This window comes from Myotis davidii, unplaced genomic scaffold, assembly GCF_000327345.1.
Source record: "Myotis davidii unplaced genomic scaffold, ASM32734v1 scaffold198, whole genome shotgun sequence".
NCBI classification, from domain to species: Eukaryota; Metazoa; Chordata; class Mammalia; order Chiroptera; family Vespertilionidae; genus Myotis; species Myotis davidii.
Window position 1 is genome coordinate 1,522,362 of NW_006291485.1, and position 13,361 is coordinate 1,535,722.

The 13,361-nt window shown below is 49.5% G+C and overlaps 1 protein-coding gene across 1 annotated transcript in view; it reads right to left on the minus strand.

The window, feature by feature from the left end:
- Window positions 1-46: 46 nt before the first annotated feature.
- LOC102765605 (PWWP domain-containing protein MUM1) overlaps window positions 47-13,361 on the minus strand; it is a 22,975-nt gene continuing 9,660 nt past the window's right edge. The window contains exons 6-13 of the mRNA XM_006764800.2: window positions 10,738-10,808; window positions 8,829-8,905; window positions 8,136-8,196; window positions 6,116-6,191; window positions 5,614-5,664; window positions 4,629-5,065; window positions 3,306-3,394; window positions 47-398 (exon numbers count right to left, since the gene is read on the minus strand). Of these exons, the coding sequence (XP_006764863.1) occupies window positions 344-398; window positions 3,306-3,394; window positions 4,629-5,065; window positions 5,614-5,664; window positions 6,116-6,191; window positions 8,136-8,196; window positions 8,829-8,905; window positions 10,738-10,808 (917 nt within the window). The 3' untranslated portion in view covers window positions 47-343. The remainder of the gene's footprint in view (window positions 399-3,305; window positions 3,395-4,628; window positions 5,066-5,613; window positions 5,665-6,115; window positions 6,192-8,135; window positions 8,197-8,828; window positions 8,906-10,737; window positions 10,809-13,361) is intronic.

A 13,361-nucleotide genomic window follows, 5' to 3' on the forward strand; every position in this document is an offset into this window, starting at 1 on the left:
GAAAAACACATGATTATCTCTGGAGCTATACATTCATATCAGACTCTTTAAAAAACAACAACTCCTGTTTAATATCGGATACAATGCTTTTTAACATAAAAAGACAAATGTGTACCTTATATTAAACTATTCTGTACAGTTGCAAGTAATGAAATAATGCAAAATGAGTCAGTTTTGTCCTTTCAAAAACCTTTCAGGAACTGTATCTTCCCTGAAAAGCCAGGAAAATAAAACCCATAGACAGATCTGATGTACACGTCTCTCCGGTTCCAGCTTCAGAACCGTGCGCAACAGCCCGGGGGCCTCTGGCCACTCTCACTGCCCACGCTGGCGCCTTCCCACATCAGCACCGCTGGTTCCTTTCTTCTAGGAGCTGGTTGTCAAATATTTCTTTTTCCCTTCAGAAGAAAAAAATGACAACTTCATTTCAGTCATTAATTGTGTTTTAAAAAGCATGAAACAGAGGAGCTGATGTATGATGGGGGCAGTTCAGTCTGGAAAGTCGTGGAGGATGTTGGTGATGGTTTGGACGACAATGTGAATGTGTCTAATGCTGCTGAATTTCTGCTTAAAAATGGTGAAGATGGCCCTGGCCAGATAGTGCAGTTGGTTGAGCCTTGTCTGGATACCCCCAGGTTGTAGGTTCTATCCTCTGCCAGGGCATATACAAGAGTCAACTAATGAATACATACATAGTGGAAAAATAAACTGATGTTGTTTTCTCTCTCTTTCCCCTCTCCACATTAAAATCATAGTAAAAGAAAATGTTTAAATTATTTAAGATGGTAAAGTTGTATTATGCATATTTTACCACAACTATATAAAGAAAATTTTTTAAAAATTAAGTAATCCTCGCCCGACCAGCATGGCTCAGTGGCTGAACATCAATCTATAAATCAGGAGGTCAAAGTTTGATTCCTGGTCAGGGCACATGCCCGGGTTGCAGGCTCAATCTCCAGTGGGAGGCATGCAGGAGGTGGCCAATCAATGATTCTTTCTCATCAATGATGTTTCTCTCTCTCTCTCCCTCTCCTTTCCTCTTAAAATCAATAAAATATATTTTAAAAAATAATTAATCCTCACCCAAGGATATTTTTCCCACTGATTTCTAGAGAGTGGAAGGGAAGGAGTGGGGAGAGAGACATATTGATTGGTTGCCTGCCATAGGCACTCCTACCAGGGCTGAGGAACCTGCATCCGAGGTATGGTATGTGCCTTTGACAGGGAATCAAACCCACAACCCTTGGGTCTGAAGGCCAACACTCTAACCACTAACCAACCCAGCCAGGGCAAAAAATAATTTTTAAAAGTATGAAATATTAAATTGTCCTTTTTTGAGTGGGTGGAGGGGGTGTTAATCCGAGGATATTTTTCTTTTCATTTTTAAAAATATATATTTTATTGATTTTTACAGAGAGGAAGGGAGAGGGTTAGAGAGTTAGAAACATCGATGAGAGAGAAACATCGGTCAGTTGCCTCCTGCACACCCCCTACTGGGGATGTGCCCACAACCAAGGTCCATGCCCTTGATTGGATTTGAACCTGGGACCCTTCAGTCCGCAGGCCGCCGCTCTATCCACTGAACCAAACCGGTTAGGGCCCAAGGATATTTTTCCATTGATCCCTAGGGAGAACGGAAGAAAAAGACAGAGAGAATTATCAATGAGAGAGAAACACATTGATTGGTTGCCTCCTGCACAAGCCCCTACCAGGGCCTGAGCCAGGGAGGACCCTGCAACCAAGGTATTTGCCCTTGATCGGAATCGAACCCAGGACGTTGGGTCTGCAGGCTGACACTCTATCTACTGAGCCAAACCGTTTAGGGATCAAATTGTCCTTTTTAAGTGACTCCCAGTTAAGAAAAACTATGTCAACAATCACTTGGCTGGCCACTGCATTGAGGATATAAATAAACACATTAATTCAGAGGTGGCTCAGGTAAACACAGGAACCTTGGAGGTAAATGTGCACACGTTCAGTTCAAAACAAGAAACACGGCAGCCTGAAAATGAGCACAACAGAAACAGCACACACATCTTAGCGATGCACAGTAAAGTCCGTTTTGCACAACCTCTTAACTTATAAAACAAGAGGGACACGGGTGTATATAATGACAGACAGACCATGTGGCTAAAAATTGGGGCGAAAGAACAGAAACAGAGGCTAATCACTAATTGTGTTCCTCAGACCACATCCCTGAGGAATAAAATGGGGCCGGTGTTTTCACCCTAATTCAGTTATGTTAGCCGGTGAACCTCATTTCCAGTGGGCATTTGATGTGTTCATGCCAGGCAGAGGCTGTGAAGAAATGCTGGCAACCCAGCAGAGGGAAGAGTGTGGAGATGGAGACAGGACCACAGGAGCAGAAGTTTGAGCTCCCAGACATAGCTCCTCTGCCCAGCTTCCCCCAAGAACACTATCTTGACTGTATATGGATCGTGCCAGGCCTGAGATTCAGGAACCGAGATGCCAAATTTGTTTCCGAAGGCCCTTCCTGTCCTGTTAAGTGAGCTGCACGCAGAGCCAATTGACTCTTCTGTGGGCAGCTGCACAGGAGGCCTGTCATCCACTGAGGCCGGCAGGCAGCCCTCCTACCCTCCCTGCACACGCTGGGGCCCTGCCTGGGAAGGATGCCGAGCGTCTGCACCGAGTGTCCTGTGACAGTGCCCAGTCAGCCCTGGAGGGAGCCCCTAGCCTGTGACTCTAGTTGAGTCTTCAGCTTGTCACTGGCACGCAGCCACGCCTGTTTCCAGCAAGACCTGGCAACATGCCCAGAAGGGATTAGGGGCTCCAGGGCCAGAACTCCAAGGGCAGCTAACCACACCAATGTGAGAGAAACGTCTTGATCAGAGCCTTCTCTGACTGGTGATACCCATCAGGACGAGTGCTTCTGTTCTCAAACAGCCATGCCTCTGCAGCACAGGGGAGAGTTGCAAATACAGTATCAGCCCTCAGCAGCCAGAGATTAGGCAGAGAGGCCGAGTACACGTCCGGGGGTCACCCTGGCTGCCCTCTAGGGTGCTACATGGGTCCTCGGTATGTATCCAGTATAGGGCCCAGGGCCCACAGCCCAAACTCAACAGAGGACAAGAACGTCCACTGCCGGCTTCACCGGGTTCGTCTGGCATTGCAACTGCCAAGTGCTAATGTATACTTTCAAGTTTATGTGACTCATTTACCAAAGTGGGTATCCAGTCCAACAGATCAAGAAGAGGGGCCTCAGTCCCAGCTGCTAGCATGTGTGCAAATACAAGCCTTGGAAGATACATTGTAAAATGGTTGGGGCAAGGCTCTGAGCAGCCTACCGGTAGCTCAGCAAAGGTCCTCTGATGTACTTCTCCTCAGCCGTCTTGTAATCTACCTTGTCCACCGCAGAAATCGCGCAGATGATGGCCTGCAAGAGGGGAACAGGTCAACACCAGGTCAGGCCACTCGGCGCCAAGCTATGAAGAATTAGCAAGGGGCCAGTTCGACCACATGCTGGCCTCCAGACACGTCCCCATTTAAGGCCTAAAAGATATGTATGGAACCTGTGACATCTCTGCTGTAATAAAGTTTATGAATTAAATCAGTAACATTATCTTCTAAAGACGAGAGTCCCTGTCACTAAAAGCATATAATAACAAAAGGCAGCACCCAGACCAACAAGTGCATTTTAGAAAAATTTTGAGTTTACTGTTAAAAAATAAAAAGGTACAATAGTGATGATTTGAATACATAATAGATACCTGATATCAAGGAATCAATGTCAATTTTTTTAGGTGAAATAAGAGCATTGTGGTTGTATCAAAAGACACGAGGGCCAGGCCATTCTTTGTGGGCTGTCTGGGTTGCTGAACAGTGTCCTGGCCCCACCTTCTTGATGCCAGGAGCACACTTAGAGTGACAACCCCAAATGTTCCCAGGAAGCAGGACTATCCCACTTTAAAGATACACAAGGGAGTATTTATGAATAAAAAACATTTGGGCCCTGGCCAATTAGCTCAATTGGTTAGAGCATCATCCCAATGTGCCAAGGTTGCAGGTTCAATCCCCAGTCAGGGCACATACAAGAATCAACTAATAAATGCATAAATAGTTGTAACAGCAAGTTGCTGTTTCTCTCTCTCTCTCTAAACTCGATTTAAAAAATTATATTTGGGACTTGCGACAATTGTAAAGTTCAACATATTTTCATCTGTCAATATCTTGTCCACACTATGCATACACACCCAGCAGTGCCCATTCTGAATTTCACAGTAACTGAGGAGCTGTGTCTGCTCCTTGCCCAGCCCAGCCCAGCCTCAGTATTGAGGAAAGTTAAAACTCCCGTTTCCAGGGTAAATTCTGGAACAGTCACTACCAGTACATGCAGATGAAGCCTGCATCTTCTTCCCCCAGGGCTGGCGATGAGATCAGAACACCCTAGCCCTGTGCCACTGCCCACGGAATGGCCAGGAGGGCTAGGACTCCATGAATCCCCTCCAGGCAGATTTTGGAAGGGTGACATTCTAGCACCAAACCGCCCCATGCCCCATGCCCCATGCTGGCACAGCCCATACCTGGGCAAAAGTGGGCTCGTCTATAGTTGGGCCCACACCACAGACCCCCACCACCCTCATGCACAGGATGTCTTGCTGGCCACTCACTTCAGGCAGAAGGACGTCCAGGATGAAGCGGATTTGGTCACCGTTGATCTGCGTCAGCATCCTGCTACCTGTTTCCTGGTAGACCCCTTGCAAGTATTTCACCACCAGGTCCAGCTGTTCCTCATCTTCCAGGTACGTCTCTACACACGTCACATACTGCCCCGAGTTCAGAAACGCCTGCAGCCACCTGGATGGCTTCCTGTTCTTCAAGATGGCCTGCAGGTGGTTCTCAGCGCCCCTCGTCTTCACGATGTACTCCACCAGCTTTTGGTTGGCCCGGTCCCGGGCAGCTCGTGATCGATCGGGCAAGACTTTTCTGCAGGGCTGCCTCCTGCCCCAGGGACTCCCAGCCAGAGGCATCTCAGGATCCTCATGGCAGAGCCGAGGGAATCGGGTTCCCAAGACATCCTGCTGGATGGACTTGCGGACAGGATAGCCTATAGAGAAGGCAAGGCATGCGTCTGTGGGCCTGCCGGCCAAGTGGGGTCCCTTCACTATGTCCTGGGGTATGGGGCAGACCCCAGGCCATGCGGACAATGGGGCAGCCACATTCCTAAAGGGTTCTTCCTCTGGCAGAAGCCCTCATCATTCCCTCAACTCTGCCCTTTAGCTAAGTTTAACTTAAAAGAGCAGAGCCCCTCCAGCCCCCAAAAGCAGCATTAATTCATCTACCTCCCTCTTTAAGGATGGGGGAATGGGAAAGTATGTATGTGTGACTGTCACTAAATGAAAACAGAGAGACAAGGAAGGAAGACAAAAAGTACTGTTCATATATTTTAACGCTTGGGCGTTATCACTGACAGGGCAGTTTTAGAAGTGGACCTGCTGTCCAGGCCCCTATGGCAGGGAGGGAAAGGAGACCTGGGGGTGCCCTGTGGATACCAGGCTAGCTAAACGATCCCACAATCCAGGAGAAGGCTGGGGGACCTGTTACTTTTAGACTAAAAAGCAGGCCACACTTTTTAAGAGGAGCTGGTGGACTTACTTATATTCGCTGCATAATATTCCAGGAAAGAGCCAGAGAAGGAACCACAGCCTGCAGAGGAGGGAGAAGGGGAGAAGGCGCACATGAGATAGGCTCTAGAAACCTCTTTCAGGTTGTAGGGTCTGGATGCTCCGACAACACATCAGCCTCCCCCTTCTAGTGGAAGGGCTGGTGCAGCATGGAGCCCGAGGCCACGAAAAGGCCAGGAGTTTCTGCTAACAAGCCTGATTCAGATTCCCAATTCCCAACGGCCCACTTGGGGTGGACAGAAACCAGCTCTGGTTCAAAGGAGGCCCCATCTTCTGTCCATGTCCAACATCACCACCTCTTCCTGGGTGCCTGCTTGTACACCTGTACTGGGACACAACTGTCAAGGGCTAGGCCAGACTACCATGGGGAATGGGCTGCGCTCAGCCCTGACCACCAGAGGGTCTGCAGAGGAGGCCCCCATGCTGCTGCCCCCACCCACTCCCTCTGTCCAAGCTGTGGAGGTCCCACGTACCGAGCCGGACCCTGTAATCAGTGATCAGGGAGACACACCAGCCAATCGCCTGGTCGAAGTCCTCCTTAGCCTCATTCTGCAACAAGAGAGACAGCAGGTGTCAACAGGAGTCTGCTGGGACTCCTCTTGCCTGCTCAGTCCCCTTATCTAGGAAGGGCACCCAGCAGATGCCCCCGGGCAGGCTCCCAGGGCTGGCAGGGAATGCCTGGTAAGGCCCAGCTCTGGGACCAGGCTGTTCAGAACATAGTGCCTTGTGAGCCTGTCTGTGGGCCAGAGGCCTGAAGACTCAAAGAGAAGGTGGATAAACACCCCGAACTGCAGTTGCCATGACCATCATAGGGAGAGGACCTTAAAGTGAGAAGTAAATCCTTTAAAGAGACGTCTTTGTGCCCAGCACTTAGAGGGGCAGTCTAAGCCTAAAGCGAGTGACATTTGGCCACCATCAAACCAAGAACAATATAACCGGCAAGGCTCCCTGAGCTGGGACGAGTTCCCAGGAAAAGTCCAGACTCAAGATGAACCCACGTCCGGCGTTACTGCTGCCTTGGCCTGGCCACCCTCCTGTGGTCACCACATGAAGCAGGCAAGCGATGCAAGCACAGCAAGCAGCTCTAGCGGGAGAAGGCCAAACTAACTGGCACCTGGGGTGGCAGACAGTGTAGCACCAGGGAAGGAGACACACAGGAGCCTACAGATGCCACAAAGCAGTGATAGTCACCCAAGGGCCAGCAGAGACCGTGAGAGCCAATCCATCAACATTTAGAACAGGTGACACATCCACCCCTTGGATGTACTGCTCACTGCTACTCAGAGGACCCAACGCCTCGTGCTCCCCTACACACTCATCTCACAGGGGAATATGGGGAATAGGAAGCTGGCCACAGAGGCCCTCCAGGAATCTAGACCACAAGAGGCCCACACACCATTGTAACAGATCCTAAAGCAAGATTCCTACTCTGCTTTCTGCACCATGGCAGCCCCTCCTCCTCCCCACCATGGGAAAGCTACCAGGACCCTAAGAATGCACAGCACTTAGAGGAGTCAGTGCCCTCTGGGTGAGTAGCTCCCTGTACTTACAGATTGGCATTCAGGGAGCACAGAACCCTGTAAGACTAGAACCAGGCCCCACCGACACGCACTCTGGTGGGGATCGGGCACCCAGCGCTGGTTGTGGGTTAGACGCAGCAGACAAAACAGATGGAGCAAGGCTCACATTGTGGAGATGGGCAAATCAGGGGGGAAAAGGAAGGGAAGAGTCTGGTATGGGAGCCAATCTTCCAAACGCCCACCTGTCCCTGCAGCCTGAGGCCTGCTGCCTCAGGAAACAACACAGGAGTGGGCATCGGGCTTCCCAGATCCCAGCACTCTTGAGGATACAGCTCAGACACAGACTGCTTCCCAACCTGGAAACCCTGGCAAGTGCCATGGGAACCCCCAGAGTAGGGTGCAGGCAGAAGCCTCACCTCCCTGCCCAGTTTTGGTTTGTGTTTTTGAAAGCTAGAACAACAAAGAGCAGTGTTTCAAAACTGGACAGGGTTTTGAAGGAGCACAACACCTCATGACTCACGGATTCACGTATAACAAAGCTGATCACAGAATTGTGGGGACTTGGCCACTGGAGGCAGAGCAGGTATCCTGGGGAGTGTCCTGACCCCAACTCATGCTGTGCTCAGGCACCGGATGGGCAGGGTCCTTACTCCAAGGGGCCCTGTGCCTCATCGCAAGGGGCGGCCTCAGAAGGAGCCAGAGGGAACAGGCCTCATGTCCAGCCTCTCTGCCACCTTAGCCCCTAGCCTGGGACAAACAGTTCCCCTGCCACATCCTGTTTCCACCCCTGAACCACATGACAGACAGGTGGCAAGCTCCTGGGTAGTTGATGGCCCCTGCAGGAACCCGAGGGTAGTGGCCAAAGCAGGCAGGGCAGGTGCTAGTAGTACCCTATGATAGTAGTTTCAAAGGCTACACAAAGGAAAAGTCATAAGGGAGCTATTTAGTGAAGCACAGATAACAAGCAACCTACCAGAAGCGTCTGCTTCTCTTTACAGTCGAAGTGCTTCAGCCTCTTGAGAGGCACTGTGATGCTGCAGAGAGCAGAGGCAAGGTAACAGAGACGTAAGGCACCACGTGAACAGACATTGTCTTCCTCTGACAGTTAGGAGGGGCCTCTGCCAGACCAGGTCACCCACGACAACTGCTGTGCCAGGTGCCAAGGAAGCACCTTGGAGCCATGCCCTGGAGTGATAGGTACCCTTGCATGGGTCCCTAAGAGGACAGAGGTGCCAGGGCCCAATCTCTACACTGCTGGTGACCAAAGGAGGGGTGGCAGCACCGAAGTGCCAGAGGATCAGACAGGACCAGCTCCACAGTAGCCTCGGTGCAGAGTGGTGTGGTGCCTGCTGAGCTCGCTGGGAGCAGAGTGACACATTGTGTGTATTCTCATCCCAGGACGAAGGGCGAGTTGAGAAAGACCGACAACTATCCACATGACAAAACTCAGACTGAGGCAGGGTCCCTGTTCACAACCTGCATGGAGGGAGCCACCTTTGCTAGTTTCTGGGAAATGGGGGTCTGGTGCATGTCTAGCTGTGTGGCCTTTCAAAGCCCGCAAACAAAGGTTGGAAAACTGAGCTGTGTGACCTGGCAGGCCCCGGATGCCTGCTCCCCAGCTCCGATACCGGGAAGCGTCCGTAAAGAGCCAGGGATGATGGCTCACCCTCGCCCTTTCGGGTCCATGTGTCCTTCAATGAAGAGCACACTCGCTTTCTTTTCTCTCCGCTTCACGTTCTTGACCTATGGGCAAAGCCAAGAAAACAAAGCATCAAGAACCCAGGAAAAGCCATGGGTTTTAAATCCTTTTTTGACACCATCTCATTGAACAAGAGGTAACCAACTGACACCTGTGACAGGGAATGCCGCTGGCTGGGGGACTGAAGTGAAGTCCACATGGTAACATGCTTAGGGACTGCCCAAGTTTTGCTGCATGCCTGGCTCTAAGGCAGTGGTTCTCAACCTTCTGGCCCTTTAAATACAGTTCCTCGTGTTGTGACCCAACCATAAAATTATTTTCGTTGCTACTTCATAACTGTAATGTTGCTACTGTTATGAATCGTAATGTAAATATCTGATATGCAGGATGGTCTTAGGCGACCCCTGTGAAAGGGTCGTTCGACCGCCAAAAGGGTCGCGACCCACAGGTTGAGAACCGCTGCTCTAAGGGGTTTGACAACCGGGCAGAATTAGGCAGGGTTTTCTTAAAATTTTAAATAAAAGCAACTACTTCTGCTGTTAGCAGTCATCTCTATGTAACTGCCATGGCTGATTGACCTGTGGCCAAGCAGGGCTAGTTCAGGACCAGCCACGGGCACGAGATAGAGGCAGGGCCTGACTCAAACCCATGTCCTTGGACAAAAGGCCAAGGAGCCCCTTTCTGTATTGCCTCACAGACTGCACACAAGGTTCACCGACAAGGGTGGGTGTGGACACCCATGCCCCAAGAATGTCATGGTGGTGATCCGTTAACCTGCAGGGCCCCCAGGGAACTGGTGAGAATGAGGAAAGGGCTGAAAGGGCAGAGAAAAGGGTGCTGACTGTAAGCAGGCTGTGGGATCTCTTGGGAAGGGGGTACTGGAGGGAGGAGGGGGTCCCGATAAAGGCTACCACAATTGTGCCAGGGGCTTTCTGAAACACCCACTCACCAGATGTGTGTTCTAGCTACAAATTCTATCCACAAACACTGCAGGGTCTGCCTTCCTGAAGCCATGCTGCTGCCCTGTGCAAGGAGGCCCGGCGGACTGCAGGTCAGACCCATCCAGACAACACAGCTGCTCCTGACTACGACTAATACCTTTCCAACTTAAAGGCCACTGTCTCTCACTAAAAATTAAAGAACTCTGGCTAGAATGATGCAGATCCTGTCTCAGCTGAAGAAGGACAAAGAGTAGCCAAGACAGTGCCTTTGCCTAAACAATAAACTGATTGTTTGCAACATCCAGCTTAAAAGCTAATCCTCAAACTTGGCTACATTTGAGCTTATTCACCACAGTGGGGCACTGGGCAGGATCTCAAATGCCTGTGTTTATTTATTTATTATTTACCGATTTGATTTGTTTTAGACAGAAAGAGGGAGGAGGAAAAGAGAGGAAAAAACCCCACAAAACACTGATTTGTTGTTCCACTATTTATGCATTATTGGTTGATACTTAGATGTGCCCTGATCGGGGATTGAACCTGCAACCTTGGCATTATCAGGTTGATGCTCTAACCAAATGGGCTACTTGGCCAGAACCTCAACTGCCTTTTTTCATATGCACAATGGCTTCCTAGCCCCAAATCTAAAAGATTAAAAAGCTCCTAGAGAGGAGAAACTCTGAAATGCACACTTAAAATGAACAAATGGTGGGTATTTTTTTCAAGCAGGTTTTCTGAGCCTGGTGGTGAAAATCCACCCGGTAAACGTTATCAGTAGTGACACCATGACTACACTCCCTTTATTCAGGTACACGTGTCTTCAGAAATCCTGGCTCTACGCCCAACACTTCTCCTAGAAATAATGTGAAAACATTTGCCAGGTTCAACATTGAGGGGGCCAAGTAACTGCACTTAGGAGATAGAGTTGTTCTTACCACTGCGGGCCAGAAGGGGTACTTCTGGTATTTAAGCCAGACCAGCATTCCTACTTCAAACGAACTTGGTTCTAGAATTAAAAAGAAAGAAAAACAAAAAGACAGAACAGATAAGTCAGATCCATGGCAAGCAGCAAATGCATCAGCTTGAGAAAACAGTTACTGTGATAATGTTTAAATATGATGTTACCACAGTTCACTTAAAAGATCTCAAGGACAGCCCTAGCTGGTTTGGCTCAGTGGATAGACTGTCAGCCCGAGGACTGAAGGGTCACGGGTTCGATTTTGGTCAAGCACACTGAGCAGTTAAGAGTGAGGCACCATGTTAGTTTCCAAATGGTGACAACATGCCATAGTCACACAGTGTTTGTGAAACAGGGGAAGCTGGTAGCAGGGACTCTGTACCATGTTAACGTCTCTGCAAATCTCAAATTACTGAAAAATAAACTTTTTTTAAAAGTGTTGATAGAAAACAGAAAGGAGCCAATAACACGCAATGAAGACCCAATGTGAGAACTCAGTTTCTGAGAAGCTCATCTGTCTGAGGAACTGGAGACTTTAAGGGAAAAGAAGGAGAATTATTTAAATACTATCAGAGAACTATAAAGTTATTTCTGAACAAAATTAAACTATTTTCCACCAAAAACTCCCAAATGAGTAAATAATTTAAATGTTTAAAAAATTGGGTAACAAAACCTTGGAGAAGAAAGGCTGGTATTTGACAAAGAGCCAAGATCCTTTGTCTGACACTACTGCGGGAGAAGGGAAGGCGTGCTGTCCAACTATCTAACAGTTAAAAGTTTACAGAGTGAGAAGCAAGACGGAGGGAGGACAGAGGCAAACTGGGAAACTCCACCTTCCCCAGGTCTGTGAGGGTCTGTTTTCCCCTGAGAAGCCTCCCTTTCTCAGAGGACAATGGGTCCAGGTGCAGACGGCCAACTAAGAGACCAACGGTAAACATCCAGACAGACGATCATGGTGACAGGGAATAACCCACACCAAATGGAAGCAGAAACCAGGAGAAAAAGCAAATACCTAAGTTTGGGAGCCAAGACAACCTGACCCCCTGCTGGTGGCTGTGGGGATGGACATGCTCCTCTGGAAGAAGGCCGTGTCCCTTCTGTGGCCCAGGAAGCCCTGCTCCAGGAGCTGATGCTACGGAGTTATTTCCCAGAAGCATGTGCCACAGACACTGTGGCCCCAGAGCTGTGGGACAATCTAGACACTGACGGTAGCGAAGGCTCAGTATGTGATCACCCATCACTCCTAGTAAATAGTAACTAGTTTCCACTGAGAATAATCAGAACACCACGTGGAACTGTAAAAAATGTCCGAATTATGCCCTGGCCAGTGCTCAGTGGTTAGAGCGTTGGCCTACAGACCCAAGGTTGCCGTTCAATTTCTGGTCAAGGGCACATACCTTGGTTTCAGGTTCCTAAACCCCAGTTGAAGCATGTGCAGGAGGCAACCAATTGATGTTTCTCTCTCTCCCTTCCACTCTCTCTAGAAATCAATGGAAAAAATATCCTCAGAGGAGGATTAATAAAAAAGTCTGAATTATCAAGTAAATATAAGGAAAATGCAAACCTATAAGTACAGTGACAGTGAGAGAAAAGCACTTGGTGACTTCTGGGAAAAGACTGCGTGACAAGGGTATGCAGGCGGCATGGGAGACATGGGACACCCTGGGGCTGTGCCCACGTGGCTTCCTTGTCCTGCAAGCTGTTGCCATTGGAAGGCTAGGGGACAGGTCTCCATCCTTTCCTGTGCTAGTTCTGCAACATCCAGAGAATCTACAATTCTTTCAAAATCAAAAGGTTAAAAAAAAAGAGACAAAAAGACTAGATTCTGTTAACCTGAGAGGGTAATGGGCAAGTCTAACAAGGGAACTGGTTCTCAATCAATTATTTCAGAAAACTAAAGGACCTGGTGGTGTTGGTGTACATTATGGGTCCCCAGCTCTTATCTGTCCAGGGTGGTCTGTTGAGAGCAGGCAACATGTGTGGGAGGGAGAGAATTCCTGCCTCTAAACGACACACAGGAATGGGAGAAACCAAGATGGTGGCATAGGTAAACACTGGAGTTAGCTGCCTCGGACAACCACTTCAAAATACAACTAAAAGACGGAACGGACATCGCCCAGAACCACAGGAAGACTGGCCGAGGGGAAATTCTTCAACTAGAAGGAAAGAGAACAGCATACGAGACTCAGAGGAGGCGCAGTGCGGAAAATACAAAGGTGCAGAGGTACGCGCGCGGAACAGGCTGGTAGCTGAGGGCGTGGTTGTCGTTTTCAATCGGGAGGGAGTCTCAGATTCTGAGCTCCAGTTCTGGGCGAGTCTCTAGGGACCCAGACTCAAACGGGAGAAGCGGGGCTGTCTGGCATCGGTCGGAACTCAAAGGCAGCTTTCTCTCCAAGGTTTGCAGTGGTTGCTGGGACTTTGAGAGGCAGAGCCCCTGGGGATGGGACTGAGAGCAGCCATAACTGTTCCCTCCGCCCGCCCTGTTGATCCCCTGGGACCCGCCTCGCCCAAACCCTGCACAGAGGCATTTGCCGGATAGCCTCAGGCAAAGGCTAGATTAGCACCTCCCTAGAGGACAGTAGTTCTCTCACTGCAGACACA